This window comes from Acipenser ruthenus, chromosome 7 (genome assembly GCF_902713425.1).
Source record: "Acipenser ruthenus chromosome 7, fAciRut3.2 maternal haplotype, whole genome shotgun sequence".
NCBI classification, from domain to species: domain Eukaryota; kingdom Metazoa; phylum Chordata; class Actinopteri; order Acipenseriformes; family Acipenseridae; genus Acipenser; species Acipenser ruthenus.
Window position 1 is genome coordinate 39,204,664 of NC_081195.1, and position 19,520 is coordinate 39,224,183.

The 19,520-nt window shown below is 38.8% G+C and overlaps 1 protein-coding gene across 1 annotated transcript; it reads right to left on the minus strand.

Annotated features, from left to right (window-relative positions):
• Window positions 1-1,158: 1,158 nt before the first annotated feature.
• On the minus strand, window positions 1,159-19,424 carry LOC117416154 (aldo-keto reductase family 1 member B1-like). Its single transcript, XM_034027223.3, has 10 exons — window positions 14,864-19,424; window positions 13,280-13,447; window positions 11,652-11,768; window positions 10,375-10,452; window positions 7,098-7,220; window positions 6,201-6,307; window positions 4,776-4,857; window positions 3,879-3,962; window positions 2,804-2,886; window positions 1,159-1,821 (listed from the first exon to the last, which is right to left on the minus strand). Exons 1-10 carry the CDS (start codon window positions 14,927-14,929, stop codon window positions 1,779-1,781), a joined length of 951 nt encoding a protein of 316 aa, XP_033883114.1. The 5' UTR covers window positions 14,930-19,424; the 3' UTR covers window positions 1,159-1,778.
• Window positions 19,425-19,520: the final 96 nt, after the last annotated feature.

Consider the following 19,520-nt stretch of genomic DNA (forward strand, 5'->3'; position numbering starts at 1 on the left):
ATCCATCGCCCCGGTGCCACACTGCCATGAGCTGCCCGTACCCACTCCTCCGGAGAGAGAGCAGCCGTCTTTAGAAATAAAGAGAAGGGTCTTTCAAGTACCTTCAAGACTTCTTCCCTAAGCTGTCTGAGGCAAAGGTCAAAGCCGGCGTCTTCGTCGGACCACAGATAAAGAAGATCCTGGAGTGCAATGAATTCCCCAAGAAGCTCACTAGTAAGGAGAAAGCGGCTTGGAACAGCTTTGTCGCAGTGGTTCGGGGCTTCCTGGGCAATCACAAGGCCGAAAACTATGTGGAGCTGGTTGAGACTCTGGTGAAGAACTACGGCACAATGGGCTGTAGGATGTCCCTCAAAGTCCATATCCTTGATGCTCATCTTGATAAATTCAAGGAGAACATGGGAGCGTACTCGGAGGAGCAAGGCGAGCGCTTCCACCAGGATATACTGGACTTTGAACGCCGCTACCAAGGACAGTATAACGATAACATGATGGGAGACTACATTTGGGGGTTGATTCGTGAAAAACTACTCGCTTCTAAATCTTTTGTAGTCATTTTTGTATTACTTTAGTATAAATACATGTTAATTTGGATTCATATGTTGTTTTTTTCTGACTTTATGTGAACGAAAAGACACAAATTTGCCCGTTTTCTCATTGGAAATAGGTAAATTTCAAAATATCACTGTCCTGGTCACAAAAGCAAAGTTTGTGGGGAATAATAGCCATTTTCTATACTTTTGAGGCATAAGCAATTAGGAAATAACACTTATTACCCAGGAACAAAAATTGTGTTACATAGTGTTATCAACGTTGAGTTCAAGATGTAAATCCGCTGCATTAGACGTCTGTCTGATTTATTTTAATTTTTTTAGTAGATAAATCAACTGCAGAATTTTAAAAAAAGATATTAAACAGCAGCAGCACAATGTTAGTATTTTACAGTAAAACTATTTTGTACACTATTTCTTTTTTTACAAGTACAATATAATAATAAAATAGCAGCGCGGCATTTGGGGGGGGGGGGGGGGGGGGGATGACGACTAACTCAGCCCACCCACCCCCCGGAATTTCAAAACTCGGCGCCTAAGTTATTTCATTCAAATTCCATAATAGCTATATGGCTATTGTCCAATAAAAATGACCCATTTCACTGCCTCATTCTTCTAGCCACCATTTTATTCGCATTCCACTTTTTCACATATTTAAAAAAAAAACAACACACATTTCCCGTTATACTTCAGATACAGACAAATAACGATCACAAATCTATGCTTTTCTCATTAAAACTCTTATTTTATTATTATAATAGGATATGTCATGAAAATAGACTAGTTCAGGTAAACTTCATGGTGTGCAGGGCTGTGCTTGGATTTAGTTTCAGACTACATTTTGCACGGTCTTCTATAATGGCAACAATGAGTGTAGTTTACCTATTGATATATGTGTCGCTTAATTCTAAAGGAGTGTAAAAGTAAATTCACACCATAAAAACATGTGGGCATCTAACTGCACAAGCAAAAATACAATGATGTTAGGAAGTATTATAAGGAAGTGTTGTCAGGGGAGTAACATGAAGGTCTTAACAAAGTCCTGTAATATCTCTAGAAATGAATATACCTACACAACAGAAACTGTTCATCTAACAAAGTGGACACTTTATAGCTTCGTATTGATATTTATCAACTAGAACTGCAATTGCTAAATGTAAGGAGAGCTTCAAGTAGTAAACACCACTGCACCAGAAGATAGGAGGTTTGCTCTTCCACCCAGTCTCCTGCTCAGTACTCAATATTAAATGGGTAATCCTTGTGCTCCACACCCCTGCGAAAATAAGACAAAATAATTTATTTATAAGGAATTAATTTGGTTCAAACTAATTTCCAAACAAACTAGAGTTTTACAGTAATAGCTACTGAATTGCATGATATCGAACTGCTTAACAACAATTACAATAATTCAAAACGTCATGTGTATGTTTAAAATAACACCAATGGCTGATTTCACAGACTACTATTAGCACTAATCTTTGGCTGCCTATCAAGATTCGTGCTAATCTGTTAAATCAGCCATCGATTAATAAAATTAATTATTTGTTACGTTGGACACCTTTGAACCAGAAAACCAACCAAAGCATAATTGCAGTGGTCAAGTTCCTCACTGATTCAGTCTTTAAACTGAATATCAAACCTTCACCAACCAATGCTGTCAGTCTGTGATTGCAATGGATTACAAAAATACATCAGGGATAAAATTAGAGACTTCTCTTCTGCTTAAAGAGTAAATATAGCATTACACGTCCCCCACATGTTGCTACAACTGTTTAAATAGCGTACCTGTAATTGTTCTTTTCATTGTTAACATCCTGACAACTTAACACTTCCAACTTTAAAGTCTGTTTCAAAGCTCTTTTCAAAATGTCCGCTCTAGTGCACTGATAGCGTAAGGATTATTGCCCACATTGTCAAACAGGTAACACAGCAAGAACGATCCATGATGTGGTATGGATGATGTGGTTCTTTAATCGCTCTTCCTGCAGTGATTTAGAGGACAGATCTCAAACCCCAGTGCACTAGAGCAGCCATTTTGAAAACAGCTTTGAAACAGACTTTAAAGTTATAAGTGTAAAGTTGTCAGGATGGTAACAATGAAAAGAGAAATGACAAGTACGTAATTTAAACAGTTGTAGCTACTCATGGGGACGTGTAACATTATATTTTTTGGAACCATGCTACTTAATCTTTAATGACTCTTTTATTATTAAACTAAGCTGAGGCTTTTACATGTTTAAATATGACAGCCTTACCAGTGCATTGGGCAACCCCTCCAGTTCCTGTTAAAGCTCAGGATGTTTTTTATGTCTTCTCCATCAAGGTCAAAATCAAAAACCTGGAAAAATTCAAATAACAATGTTGCATTATGAATGTAAATATGGATGTATTGTTTGTGGATTGTTTGGTAGGAATAGGGTTTTAAACCCATATGCCTCAAATAACATTGTCTCCCTACTTCCCTCCATTGTGAAGCAAAACTCATTTCAACATTCAACAGCATTTTATTTATTTATTTATTTATTTATTTATTTATTTAATTTTAATTTGGAATCGCCAAATATATATATATATTTTTCCTTCTAATTTCCTTCCCAATTTGGAAAGCCCAATTATTTTTATTTCAACCCAGCTCACCGCTGCCACCCCCACGCTGACTCGGGAGAGACGAAGATGGACACACGCGTCCTCCGAAACGCGTGCCGTCAGCTGTCTGCTTCTTTTCACTCTGCAGGCCTGCCATGCAGCCATCTCTAAGCTACAGCCTCAGAGGACCACACAGCTCTGGGCAACTTACAGACAGGCCCGCAGGCACACAGCCAGTCTACAGGGGTCGCTGGTGCGCGGTGAGCCGAGGACACCCTGGCCGACCTAAGCCCTCCCCACCCAGACGGTGCTCGGCAAATTGTGCGCCGCCCCCTGGGAACTCCCGTCCACGGTCGGCAGTGGAATAGCCTGGACTCGAACGCCGACCTCCAGGTCATAGAGCGCATCCTGAACTCCACACGGAGCGCCTTTACTGGATGCGCCACTCGGGATGCCCATGAAAGTGTTTTATAACAGAAGTTTCTTTTTGCACTACTGCATATACCAAACTCATTTCATTAAGCAAGATAAAATTCTGAGCATGAAATTAACCCGCTTGTGCCATCTAGCCCAGAAAACACAACCATGTTTTAGTGGTAAGACTCAAAGCAAAGCAGGGAAATGTAAAGCAGAATAATAATTATGGCCATCTTTTTAATTGTCCATATTAGATGTGATTTACAGTACAACAGTGTATATGTTGTATACATTATGTGGTTAATAATTAGTAGGTTTTGTAATTACCTTGAAATTCTCTTCAATGCGCTGGGGAGTAATCGACTTTGGGATAGCAATGATACCCCTCTGAATTTGAAAGCGGAGCAGAACCTAAAAGACAACCCCCATCACATGTCAAGGAAGCCTCTGATTTGCCTTCTCAATGCCATATAGTTTACATGGTTAAGAGGTACCCCATTAGCCCACAGCAATGTGACTGTGATGAGGTGAGTGGTCCGACGTCTTGTATTAAGCTGGCACAGGCCTGCAGGTGGCAGTGCCAAGCCTGTGCTGTGTAGGATGTACATTATTGTTATAAGTACTGTATGTGGCAGGGTGATCATTACTCCTCACTTAGCCAGGTTGGCTTGGAGGAAGCTCTCCATAATTGTGTGTTCCTATCCCATTTGTCTTATAACTTTTGAATCACCCTGTATAATGGTAAACGGTTCATTGTTAGTTGTGTGTGTGTTCTGGCAAGCCAGGGTCATGTCTCACCCTCTGCATATTCCCCAGTTAGTTGTGAATATGCATGTGGAATGCATACTGTTTTGTGACTCTTGCCTGCCTGCTTGGCTGTATCATTTTAAAACTTGTTTCAAGGGTTTTCCATTGAAAACAATGACTTGGTGTATCCCATTAACGCAAGAAGTCGACCAACCACCCCTGATCCTTTTAGCTGGAATGACTCATTAGTATGCTGATGCTATACAGGTAGGGTTTGCAAACACAATACTTCAATTTGAATGTCTCCGAGGCCCTTCAGCTTTATCTCTGTCAGTATCACAGTATCCGAAATGAAGGCAAACACATGCACAGTTCCTACACTAGCTCAGAGGTGGGGTAGGATACCTGTGTAAGAAAAAAAATCAACACACAGCATCCAGCTTACAAGTGGATTCAGCACAAAGGTTCAGTATTTACCTGAGCTGCAGTTTTTTTGTGCTTTTTGGCAATTGCCTTGATTTTAGGATCTTCCAGTAGAGACGGGTCTTCTGGTTTTGCCCTTCATTTAAAAAGAATATACAGTACAGGATAGATTTAAATTAAATGACATTCACGCAGAGTAATACATTTTCACCTGCAGTGGAGATATAAAAACGTGTAATCATATGTAATTACCTATTTCCACTTTTTCATATCCTGTTCCACTGTAGGGTTCAGTATGTGATCAGTTTTACTCATTGTAAATGTTTGCTGTAAATGTATTATTTTGAACAACCCTATTACACCACAGGTAGTCGATAGGTGGTAGGTCTGAATCCGGACCGGCAGTATATTTTGACTGGACCACCAAGCTATTTGTTTTTACTTGCATTCACATTGGATATGCTGTGAATTTGAGACAACATGAAATTCACTTATGAGAGAGTGATACGGGAGGGCACAGTAGGTGTTGCTGTGATAGTCTGTAGAAAACTCAGTGAGCGATGAATGAAACAAAATGTACAAACAGTATTAGCAGCTAACATGAAGTAAAACTGCATGTGTTGGCTGCTGAGGCCTGTTTTGCAAGCGTCAGCCTTTCCCTTCTCTATGGCTAATAAAACAACCGTCATTAGTAATTTTTTTGCAACTACACAATTAAGATGCAATTTTCATACTTTGTGGTTAGAGTTTGGAAAAACGCACTTGAGTACCAAACAAAACCCATTTTTGTAAAGTAGTAAGCTGATTAAAAATATTAACGGTAAAACATTTCCTATAATGCTCTTTTTAATAACACTTTGTGTATTTGTGCCAAGTCAGTCTTATAATACATGTTTCCTGTCTAAAGTATCTACAGGTCACATTATGTGTGCGGATATTCATGCTCCAAGATGAATATTATTTTATTGTCAGCATTCTGTTTTGACTGTTGCAAATCTTTGCACCTCTGTATTGCTCTTACTGAGGCCTTGGGGACCTGCCACTTCTCCGACTTAAAGATTATAAATGTACTGAATGTAAAATTACAATATTTTGAATTATTTGTAAGGTGTGTTAATTTTCTATCTTTGATTATCCGCTACTATCGTGATAATCATTGTGTCGTGAAATAGCTCACAACTATCGTATCGTGGAAATGTACTATCGTTTCATCCCTAGCTATAACTAAGAATTTTGGAACGTCACATAAAATAATTACCCTTTTTACACATTTCACATCTCCTATCAATAAAACATTCAGAGCGAAAGTTGGTCCTTTTGCACCTGGTCTTTGTTCCAACAATTTATTTTTGACCCAATCAAACCCCCATCCAGACCCTATTAAGGTAATGATGTCATTTTACCTGTTAAACCTGGATTTGAATAACCTTCAAGGTCCTTGTCTGGACACCCATGCTATAGAGAATGCTTCCTCCTTACCATGGTCTGTCTGGGGAACCCAGGGGACTGTATGCTGTGACAGAGATCCCCTTCGACCTGCAGTAATCCAACAGCTTCTCCTGAGTCAGGTACGGGTGGCACTCAACCTTAAACAGACAAAGACATTTTTAGTAACCTGGATTATTTTTTATGAACATATAGACATTATGATTTTTTTTTTGTAAGATATAAAGTACCAGTAAATCACTTTTGACACACCTTTGGCAGCTGTGCCACAATTAAACATTATTAAAATGATTTCAATAAGTACCTGTAATCAGATTTTAAAACTAATGGAGGTCAAATGCTTGTGTTGACGTGTTAGTGGAATTTCGCACCAAGCTGATGTAGCCTAAGCCTTATGAAACAATGTAACGTGATAATGCAGAACATCTGCCTCCAATTGAAGCACTTGTACTGTACACACTACATTTCAAGTATGCCTGCACTTGAAACTACAGCCACTAGAATAGAACACAATAATTCATATGGTCTTTACATGGAGGGCCTGTGGCATGCTTTTTTTTTTTTTACCAAACTTAAAAGTTATATATTCTATAGTTCAGTGGATGATTATCACAACTGAATCTCATATAATGCGATAAGCAGGATCTTGATATTTTGCTGTTGATAGATTGCATGTAAAAGCCTTGACGCACTGTGTTGGGGGCAATATCACATAAGGATTGTTTGCGTGTACACACAGACCTAGACAACCTTGTCCAGCATCATGAATTAAAAGCAAACTTGGACCATAACCTTCCCATGCGTGGCCCACAAGACAAATGGAATGGGTCATCACATCACACTCGCTTGCATTACTCTTGACAAACACCCAAAGCAAAATCTGTCTCTTCTAAATCCCTCTTTTTGATAGCGTTATGCACTGAACTATACCTGGTTGTTGGCGGGTTGGTACTTGAGACCTGGTTTCTTTAGCAGGGTCTCTATCTGTTCATGGTTGAAGTTGGAAACCCCGATGGCTTTCACCATTCCTGCGTCCACCAACTCTTCCATTCCCTGAGGACACAAACACACACACCTGGGTTGTTTTTTAATGTATTTTTATGTTATTACTTTTATATACAGTGAATTCCTCTTCCGGTAATTGAGATAATAGTGCGTCTGTAAAATGGATTTGTTGAAATAATGGAATTATTACAGTAATATTAATAACATGACATTCCCAATCTAGATATCTCCAGAAAACAATGTCAATGCAGCCAGTGCCGGTTAGAACATTTGGGGGTAAATTTGATAAGAAACTACTTTATTTGATCGAAGTGCAGCCCACAGAGATATACCAAGACTCGATTATTTTAACCTTCAACAGAACACCTCATGGAAGATAATTATTGGTGAAGAGCATTTTAAAGCTCTGGGGAATCACCCTGGATTGCATAAACCACACATGTGGTGTTGTCTCAGGATTCAGTAGATCAGGTCAAACCCGCACAACACAGAATTTTGAAGAATTCTTATTTTATTAATTATTATGTGATGTACGGATAGGAACAGTTGCCTCAAACCCTCTCAGTTTGAGGGTCCAACACCTGGCCTGCTGGAGGAGGTAGTAGACACCCCATAACAGATAGTACCAAAAGGCAAGTGCTAGTGTGGAGTTGGGGAGGCGGAGGGATGCAAATGAATCCCATACAATAAAGGGGTAAGATAGTAGTCTAACGGCATTGAACCTACATATTTAAACTTCGTCTACTACTGAAAATACATGTATTGACTAAATATTCTTATGAAAATACAAAAACTGAGGAACATGTGAGAACAGTTCAAAATGGGAAACTTGAAGAGACTGATAGATGCTTTCACATTCCCACATTCCGATGCCCTCAATAACTAGTGATAAGGAATCTAAAATTAATCTGAATGTTTTTTATAATAAATTATTTAATTAAAATGTATTTATTTTAAGACAATTTAACCAGTCATTGTCTTCCTCAATTTAGATCTAGAATTATCCCTGAGTTTAGTTTTAAAAAGTAATGACATTTAATTGCCGTACCCTATGACTGGACAGCCAGGAAAAAAACCCAATAATAAATGTATGATTTAGAATAGGTTTCAAAAGTTGTTTTCGGCTTTTCTTTGATGCATTACACATCATAGAACTGATAAAGAAAATGCTTGTATACCAATACATACATTAACATACTAAAATAAAATCACTATTGGTAATAAACAGGAATGCAGTGAACCAACATTACAAACTGTGTACCAATTCGCTTGTCATACTAAGTGAAATTCACATCACATGCCAACTCTACAGATTAAGGAGTAACCTACTCAGCAGGCTACCCATTTTCAGTACTGCTGTAGTCCTACCACAATTCATTTATCATACTATGTATCCCAACCAAAAAAAAATTCTAATGGTATCTGTAATTTATTCTCTCTATTCAACATGCATTTTGTTAAGAATATTCAAATGTTTAAACAGTACATCATTCAGGCACAGAAATGTATATTCCTTCAGTAGTATGTGTGCACTTGGGTAAGAGATAGAAGTTCTTAAAATTGAAATAGGATACTTTTGGAGTAAGTCAATTAATACTACCTGCTTTAAAAACAAATAAAGTGTGGGCCAGGGCAGGGCAACTGAGCACAGAGTTAAGAAGACAGGGAAGGCTCTTCAGCACGATGGAATTTCAGAACAGGAATCTGAGCACAGGGTTAAGAAGACAGGGAAGGCTCTTCAGCACGATGGAATTTCAGAACAGGAAACTGAGCACAGGGTTAAGAAGACAGGGAAGGCTCTTCAGCACGATGGAATTTCAGAACAGGAAACTGAACACAGGGTTAAGACAGGGAAGGCTCTTCAGCACGATGGAATTTCAGAACAGGAAACTAAGCACAGGGTTAAGAAGACAGGGAAGGCTCTTCAGCATGATGGAATTTGTTAGTGAGATTTTGTGAGACCTAATGAAACATATACAGATTTCTGTTGTAACTAAATGTAAAAATGTGCATTCTAGGTTGCAGGAAATTGCATATTTCAAAGTTAACATTTCAAAGATTCTATGAGAGGGGCATGTCCCAGACCCCCATGGAAGCAGGTCACTCACTACTACACTATTATTATTATTATTATTATTATTATTATTATTATTTATTTCTTAGCAGACACCCTTATCCAGGGTGACTTACAAGATATCAAATTATTTTTACATACAATTACATTATTTTTTACACATATATATTTTTTTTTACATACAATTACCCATTTATACAGTTGGGTTTTTACTGGAGCAATCTAGGTAAAGTACCTTGCTCAAGGGTACAACAGCAGTGTCACCCACCTGGGATTGAACCCACGACCCTCCTGTCAAGAGTCCAGAGCCCTAACTACTACACACTGCTATGAGCCGCTTGCTCTCTTAATGCCACACAAGTGCACATGTTTCTCTCAAATGTTGGAGGGTATGACACATGTTGCTGTTACACTACTCACAGAGACAAAAATAAGATAAAAAAATATCTCATGAGAATATTTTTGAGCACTGCAAAACCCTTAAACTGTGAAAGTGCGTTGATGGATAAGTCATTGCAATAACAAACGTGCTTGGTTGGCTTTACACAAGTGGTTTTAAGTGGTACTGCTGAAGCTGGGATACCTATTCAGTAAAATATGCTCTTCGGAGACCAAATGAGTTGGTTTGATTCAACCCAAAAAATGTCCAAATAATATACACCGCTCACCCTCCTTTCCAGGGTCCAAGCTGAGAACAGGGTACAGAACTGAGAAATAAATACAACTGACAGAGGAACATATTGAACAAATCAGCACATCCAAATAAATATTACTGTAAAATGCTTTCGTATCCTCACTGCCAACGTAAACACACAGCCAGCGTTTCTCACTTCATATTTCAAATAGATGAACAGTATTTTGGCAGTACCACAGAAGCACATCAGTTCAGTGCAGAGTACTGGAGTCTGTAGTGTAGTGCAGCACAACTTTACCCTTTATGTGGTGGTGGGCCTCCCCGCCCTCTCGGTTTTAGCATCAGGGAATCCCCCTGGGTTTCATCAATCACCTACTTCTAGTGGTATCCCAGGATAACCACATGCTGCAAAATACTCTTATAATCCCCTGGGTCAGAGGGACAAATAGAACAACCACCTTGTCAGATATTAAAGTATAAAGCACTGGACTTACCTCCCAGGTGTCCAGAAAGCAGGTATTGTCTGGCACCGTTAATCCTCTGTCATCAAGAGGAAAGAGATTGCTGCCCGCCTGAAATAGAAACGATGGAGCAATTCATATTGACTTAACGTTACTTTGATCCACCACTGCAAAGATCATTCAAATAGACCCCACTGGAATTTGAATTTGTAGTTTTGTGTAATTTGAAGTTTGTATGTAGAGGGTAACTTGGCATGTCAGCAAGCCGTAGAGACATATTTACATTAGCTAATATAGCTGGTTAACTAGAGTCGTCGACATTTACTCTTAAAGGATCTAGTATTAAATTCTATACTGTATGGCAGCCCTTTCGCTCATATTTTGACCTGTATTTAATGCAGGTACTTGTGTTTATTTACGGTATGCTGTACACGTGTAGGTAATACTAATAAGATGATTTAGCCTATACATTTATTTATTTATTTACTTATTTTATTTTCAATTATGTCACCAAACAGTTATGTAGTTTTTCAATGACTTTTTTCTCATTGTTTCTGTATTATATATTATCTTAAGGAAATTGACTGATGACAGTGTGACAAAGAACCAAGCTCCAGTAAGGACTGCATTCTTTGTATGTATGGCCTGCAACACAGAGACATTAGTTATCATGCTACAAAAGAGATATTTATGTAAAACCGGCAAAAAATAGATCTAAAACTTTTTTCTAACTGCAAAATATCTACAACTCACCATACTATACTGCTGTTGCTGTTCTTGAATGTAGTTGGTAGAAGAATCAACACAACTCTTTTGGAAAGTAAGCCGTTGAGTTATGCTGTCGAGTACCAGCCCCTGGACAAAGGCTAGCACTACAGTGTCTGCATGAGCTCACTTGGTACCTGGCCAGTAGGGGGCGCTGTGGCACAATTTTGCCTCCTAAGCCCCTGACGGTATGACTCACTCAGTCCATCACATGGTTGTGTCTTTACTGTGAACCACTCAGGACCCATATGTCATATTATTCTAATTATCTATAGTACATGGCCTGAAACAGCTCTTAAGAATACTGTACAATATACAAGAATTCTAAAAGATATCTGTAAAAACTGCATTTAGAGTGTTTTCAGACTTGGTGCTGTTGGCAGTTGCACTGTGCTGAGTGACATTGAACCTGCCTGTGATAACGAACCTCAAAATATATAGAAAATGAATAACATAGCTGCAACTACTACAAGTCCAGGTCACATGGTTCAATTAATACATGTCTTAGGTCTGTGTGTGTGTGTGCATGACAAGCAGAAAATCACCTTGAATCCCATAGGCCAATGGATGAGGTAAAGATCCAGGTAGTCAAGTTTCAGGTCAGACAGGGTCTGTTGGCATGCTTGCTTCACCATGGACTTCTCATGGAATGTACACCACAGCTGTGAGGAGAAAATGGTTTTAATACACTGTGATTTCTTGTGCTGCAGTCGGCATTGAAACATGAATATAGGTTACAATATTTTCTGTACAGAGTGGAGGAAAAGTACACTCACTCTATACACTGGACCTGAGCTCTAGTATAGGCTGTTTTGCCAACCAGTACAATTGTTGGAATCCTATTCTCAGTATCTGTTCTGATCTATGGACTATTGCAAAGACCTTTACCACTAGTATCCAATAATATCCAGTAAATGGTGATGCAAAAGGCGACACTGTATATTGCACAAGGCTATCTCTACCTTCTCTCTGCTGGGAAGCTTACATGAAGAATTAGCAAATTCCAGAATATCCCCGATAAGTAAAGGGGTATTCACTGGGCATAAAGCAATTCATAGAAGGGGTACGTAGCGAGGACAATGTACTGTCCCTGGCTTCTCGGGCACATGCCTGCATCTGCCCGATATAGGACATGTTGTATTCCTAGCTGTGTTTTATTGAGCAGTTTTGTCTTCATTTTGTTTACACTCCAGTTTGTGTAGATGCACCTGCGCGGTGTACCAATGCTGATACCGTCACATGGTTTTCCCTGCTCGACCCCGCCTAGGAGTTACTACTGCTGATTCCCTAGTGGTGGTCATCTGTAATTGTTTCTGAGAACAAATACTGTACTTGCAAACTTTGTGAATAAATCCCAGGTGCCTGTGCAGCATTGCAAAGTCAAATAACTTCAGTTGTAGTTGCCTGCCACTAACACTAGATGGCACTAGCTCTTACTTTTGCTGAGGTAGCCTAGTATGTCTATGGCATACAACTAGAACTGAACCTACTTGCCCTTCAACATTTTGACTAAAGAAAATTCTCAAGTGCAATCCTACTGTTATAATGCTGTTTTAAACAGAAAAGAGAAGGGGCAGTTAAACAAGATACAAGTGTGCTTTAGACATGCTGGCAAGGGGAGCGACTGGTATGTACAAAAGTGAAACGCATTAAAAAATATTAGCAACATCAGTTTGTACAATGTCTATTTCTAAAACCACAACACGGCACTCCAGCGTCACAATGTGTCATTGTGGAATATCACTTTTCCTGTAGGTTGAAAACTTGCCCTCACAACGCACCTGAAGCATAGCGATATCCCACAAAGAAACACACCTTGTTGTACTATATTATTATTATTATTTATTATTATTATTATTATTATTATTTGTTTATTTAGCAGACGCCTTTATCCAAGACGACTTACAGAGACTAGGGTGTGTAAACTATGCATCAGCTGCAGAGTCACTTACAATTATGTCTCACCCGAAAGACGGAGCACAAGGAGGTTAAGTGACTTGCTCAGGGTCACACAATGAGTCCGTGGTTGAGGTGGGATTTGAACAGGGGACCTTTTGGTTACAAGCCCGTTTCTTTAACCACTGGACCACACAGCCTCCTGTTCAAATATACATCAGGCTAAATTATAATGTTATAATATAGCCTGTTGTACAGAGAATAATAACCACAGTACCTTGCTGGCAATGAAAAGGTCCTCCCTCTTCACAAGCCCTTCTTTGATCTTCTGCTGGATGCCCTCTCCTACTTCGTTCTCATTTTGATAGAGGTAGGCACAGTCAATGTGACGGTATCCGACGTCAATGGCTGCCTTCACTGCTTCGGTTACTTTGCCTGGTGGGGACTACCAATAAAAACAGGAATAAGTTAAAATATAGACCTAGTTTTTTCTTTGTTGATTTTTTTTTGTTTGTTTTACCATTAAAATGTTTTATTCCTCACTGCATAATTAACATTTGACTCGCTTGTTAAAAAAACCAAAATAGTTTAATTCAATAAAAGGGAGGCAAATAGGCCTAATAATGTTTATAAAGATAGAACGTGGTAAGGAAATTGATCCGTCAATACTACTTAATTGTCTGCATTATGTTTAATAATTTGTAATTAAGGGATAGTATCAATGCAGTGTGTTTTCCTGCTTGAAAACTGACCATGGTAATTTCCTGTTTTGTTAGGTTTTTGGGTACTTAAGAGTTCACGGCTGTTCATACAACGCTGCCTGTTACACCTACAGTTGGGCCTAGTTTTTGTTTTTATTTTAAAATTGATGGCATTTCATTCACTTTTATGAATTTCAAAAGCATATCTGCTTTGCGTTTGTATTTCAACTTACATTTATTGTTCTGTTTCCCCTCAATGAAGTTATTTTGCCCACATTACTTTTTTTGTTGGAGCTTCAGAACATAAATGAAAGGGGGTGGGTTCCGGACTCCCAGAACCCCCTCCTGGATCCACCCATGTTTAACTTACAGTACGTGTCATGCGGCTCTCGACCGTATGGAACACGTGGTATGCGACTCGTAGGGTCGGGAAGTTTGGCCACCCCAAATCTATAGACTTATTTTTTCACTTATCAATAAACCGTTCCTTTAACTAACAGACCTTCTTATCACCAAAACATTATTTGTTTGTTGCGATTGAAAAAATGTTTAACTTGTTTTATCTACCTTCTTTCTTATATATGGGTCTAAAAATAAAAACTGTTCCAATTATTAAATCTAATTGTAAAACGCTAACACCTTAGCACAGCGTTAATACAGCAGGTTCCCTTCACCTCTCTACATTATTCACACCTGTTCCAGACAAGGCACGATATATTAAAACTTTTTTTTCATTATTTATCTCTCAGTGGTTTCTTTCGGTTATTGTATTCGTTGCTTTTTTTGTATCGGTTATACACATGTATATCTCCATATTTTAATAGGAGTAAAACAGTTCAATATTCCACACGTCAAGTACGGAAGCGGTGCTCTCCCTGCCCAGGAGAAGCGGGTAGTGGCGCGTCCCCGCGACCCCCCAGCACTACACCCCTGGTTCTTACTGTAAGCCAATAGTGCCCGATTTATATATATACTAGGAATAGTTTTAATTCAATGATTATTTATCTTATGATCACGTCAATCCATCTACTGGCTCTAAACTAAAAAACAACCTAACAATTGTTCTGGTACCAAACATTTTACTGTAAGAAACTATAGTTTTTTAGTGAAGTGAACCTCGTCTTGCATGCACTGAATAAGTAAAAAAAAAAAGTTCCTACCTTCCATGTTCCGAGTCCCAGGACTGGCATCTTTGCACCGGTATTCAGCAATATATGAGTTGCCATTGCAAGCTGTTAAAAAAACTTAACTGAAAGTTGTAAAGACTGGAGCTACCTTCTATTACAAATGTCTTGCACAACACAATCCGACTGTCAGTGCAGTGGAGTACCTGGGTTATATACAGGAATTATTGAGCAACCACCACACCTTACTGAAACATGATGAGTAAACAAAGACTTAAACACACCTTAGAAATGACACAGCACATGCAATGACACAGCATCATTTGAGACCATCACCAAAAATACACTTTTTATGCTTTTCCACTGCAGCAAACAGGAAATTAAACCAAAACCAAAGTAGGTGTAAAATTACACCAGCACAACGCTTCTTTGGTTTTGACTTCTCATTTGATCAAATGAATACAATGAAAACATGTAGGATTTTGATTTAAAACAGGTTCTAAATACATTTTAAACATCTTCTAAATAACGAATGCCCTTCCTTCGTACACTGTACGTGATAAAAGTGCCAGTAACATAAACCCTGCCACGGTGTAAATTCAAAGTTAGAGCTGTCAGTCTGAGAAACATGTTAATGATGACCATGACATGTTGCAACAGCATGTACACGATAGAACAGAATAATAAAACAAAACCTTATGAATCCAGCTTACCATTCACGCCATTTCTTTTCAATTGTACATACAAGATGAAGGTATGTCTGAACTAATATCTCCCTCCAAGAATATAATAAATACATTACAGGTGTCAAAACCTGTTGGAGTGCAATGACATACCATAATGATCATGCATTTTCACTGTTTCAACAAAATCAGACAGGTGGATATAGCTTTCAATAGTGGAGTCAGTCAGAGGCTGGTAAAGTCAGGTGTGGCATCATCATTACCTTGATCAGCATGTGTATAGCCCTTATAAGTTTACCACAGTAGATCTGCACAGTAATGTTGCAGTTTCTACATGCTTTCCCAGTGGTTAATATACATTTATCATAGTTTTTCCTGGGCTTTGGTCTCTGGGATTTATAAGGCTACTTATGCTTTACAATGCTATCATTATGCTTTATTACACATACCTCTGCTTTTACTATGGGAAACTTTTATAAGGGAGTATTCTCATAGTTCTATCAAAAACTGTTATAGCTATCAGCTATATACTTCAGCACATTATATACAGTCAGTGTACCTTTCACTTACAGAACCAGGATCATTAGGAATGTAGAACATGGTTTATATTTTAGATGGTGTCTCTGTTTGGGAACTCAGTTTGTTATTGTAATTATGAAGTAAAAGCTGCTGCAGTGGAATTGCAAAATTCAAAAGTGAAATCACAGCTGCAAAATGATTGTGCTGTGTCATTGTATAGTGATTGCTGTGTCATTGTATATAGTGAGTGCTGTGTCATTGTATAGTGATTGCTGTGTCATTGTATATAGTGAGTGCTGTGTCATTGCATAGTGAGTGCTGTGTCACTGTGTATAGTGAATGCTGTGTCACTGTGTATAGTGAATGCTGTGTTATTGTATATAGTGAGTGCTGTGTCATTGTATATTGTTTTATTAACCGGGTGGAGCTCAACAAACTGTTTTGATGTAGATGTCAAAGCGTTTTTTTTAAAGAGAGAAGTGAGAAAAATTGTTTTCCAATAGCGATAGTGCCCTCTCGATGAAGGCTCTACAGAGTGTTAGTTGACCTTGACTTTCGTTAGCGCCCTCGCCTTCGGCTCAAGATGCATCACTCCAGGTCCGGTCAACTATGACACGGTAGAGCCTTCATCGGCGGGCACAATCGCTAAATTATTAAATCTGCTTGGAAAAGTCCTGCGTTCTATCAGCAATATGTTAATCCCACACAACCTTTCAACAGACACATCACCTTTGATTCAAATTCCTCAGCCACTTACCTGTGCTAATTCTATAACATTTAGGGGCTGATGTAAGGACAGGTATAGTGCACACAATTGTGGCTGCAAAATCCAAATTGCCTAGCGGCCAGGCAATTATTTTGCACTGTGGCCTATGTAAGCGTAAGATCAATGTAAATTAGTCAACACGCAAAAATAATGAGCTGCAATCATGATAATGAGGGTCGTAATGAGCGCCGCCTGTGCATCGGGATATTTAGCGGCCGCACTTACAGCCAGAGTTGAGGGAGTTATGGGGTACAGAGAGCAGTAGGAGCTGTATGAGATTTGTGGAACACAAAAATCAAACCAAACAAAAATATATGTCAGAGGAAGGGCAGCAAAGTCCTCTTGGCGTACAGAAAGATTTTCTGAGGAGCAGCTGAGAGTCCTTACAGCTGAGGTCACTCAGCATGAAATTGAGTTATTTGGAAAATCCACAGCCAACATCAGTTATGCTACCAAAGATGCCATATGGTCCTCTATAGTGGAGAAAGTCAATGCTGTCGGTGTTACCAGGGGGATAGTCAACTAGGTGATGAAAAAGTGAAATTCAGCTATTAGTTTAGGATGACCTGCAGCGTGACGATAACGCCTTACCACCCCATCCTTCGGCATCCCAAACAAAGTGACCCTGGGTTTGAATATGCAGGGTCTTCTCTGTCTTGCCCTTCTCCTCCAAAGGTTTTCCTGTCTGTCCTCAACAAGAGCCAAGCATTGTCGCATCAAGAAGTGTAACACAGCAGCCACCCTGAGGCCAATGACAGGTCTCTGAAGGTGTATGGTTTTATACAGCTCTTAATTACTGTTGCTTTTGAGTCGCTTCTACAATGGTTTGCACCTTGTAATTGGAAGGTTAGCAATAGCCCAAGTAACAAGGCAAAATCCTTACATCTCATTATAATGTTTGCGCCCGCTAAGTATTCCAGATCCCTGCCAAATTCCATGTTCTTTTCTTAATTTGAATACATTTCAATATCATTTAAATGGATTAGCTAATTTGATAGCGAGTGCAAAGCACCAGGTGAAAACCATTCTTTACATACATTTTTAGTAGCTGCTGAAGTCCCACTTTATGGCTGCTAAACAGTTTGTGCGTGCAAAAAGCAGATTTTGGCCACAATTTGCACATATCCTTATATCAGCCCCTTAATATCCATAAATAACCCATTTTGCTCAAAATCTATAAAAAGTCCCAGTTTTCAGACACTTCATGTAGTGTGACACACTCTAAATAGTTTATGGCACCTGCAGTGAAAACAAAATAAAACACAAACACAAGGTATAGGGCAGTGATTCCCAAACCGGTCCTGAGACCCCGTGTCTGCTGGTTTTCATTCCAACTGAGCTCTCAATTACTTAACTAAACTGAATTAGACCTTTAATTGTTGTCAGCTCTTAACAGTTGCATATTTCAAGTTAGCTATACCATTGTATAAGTAACTTGAACTTTGCAACTGTTTAAGAGATGCACAGTATAGCTGATACTTTTTTTTACAGTCTACAGATTTCCTGTGACAACGGTACTGAGGTTGCCGTAACTGAAACCCACTAATAAGGCAAAAAGGTGGAGGATACTATACAGATGAGGTACCAAAAAACAGGTTACAGTAGTGATGGGGCAGTCAGGGACTGAAGATCCAGTGTGGTCATATTAATGTGTGTAGCCATGTATAGTTTTAAGCACACCTGTAATCCACTTGCAATAATACAAGTGATAATCGCTCTACTTAGTTATATTCACATATCACCTGTATCTAACAAAGACGTCCTGTCTAATTTATGATAATCTATTAAAAATAATACACCCCCACCCCCCATCTGTTTTATGTTCTGAAACCCACGTTTTCTTCTCCACCTTACTGCCTTTCAAACTTTCTAAACCGAAAAGATGTCAAAACTGTCACTTGCATCATTACCATACAGGCTTCTATTGATGCATTACGCTGTACTCTGGCACCTCCTATAATGAATGGCAGGGGAAGAGTCAGATCCTACACAGGTGCTGTGCTTACTTGCTTTGTGCTTTCTGCAATTCTTTCTGTATTCCTTGCAAAGTAAAATGCTTGATAAACTTACCAAGCAATCTTTCATTGCCTATGAGTTAAATAGTTATTTTAAACTATGGTGGGAGAAGAAGTGTGCAGACAGTGAATTACAGGTCGTACAGAAGGAATTCTAAGTAGGCTTACTAGAACCAAAGTACAATTCAGAACTGCGTGGTCCTCCGACGCTGTACTTCTGCAATGGCTTCATGGCGGGCTTGCAGTGCAGGAAAAAAAACAGATGGTTAACGGCCCATCACTAACATGAGTTAGTGATGGGGGTTTGCAGTGGTGAGCTGGGTTGAATAACTGGGCATTCCAAATTGGGAGAAAATCATTCCAAAATTGGGGTAAAATAATTGCCAATTTCAAATAAAAAAAATAAAATAAAAACAAAAAGAACAATTGCAGACTTTTTTTTGATACACAGGTATATCAGTGTGGATCTTAATATCACCACTGTTTAAATTATTAATAAATGCCCAAAGTTATTAAAATCACACATCCAACAGTTAAGTGGGATGTTTGATTATTGTATCTGTTGAATATGAAATTTCATATCTTAACGATTTAATTGATTAGATCTGCCTGTAAGATCAATTTAATAGGTAGTTGTTGCACAGCTGCATTCTATGACTTCAGTGACGTTCCCAGACCAGTATTATTTTTGTTGGTTTCTAACTTTCAAT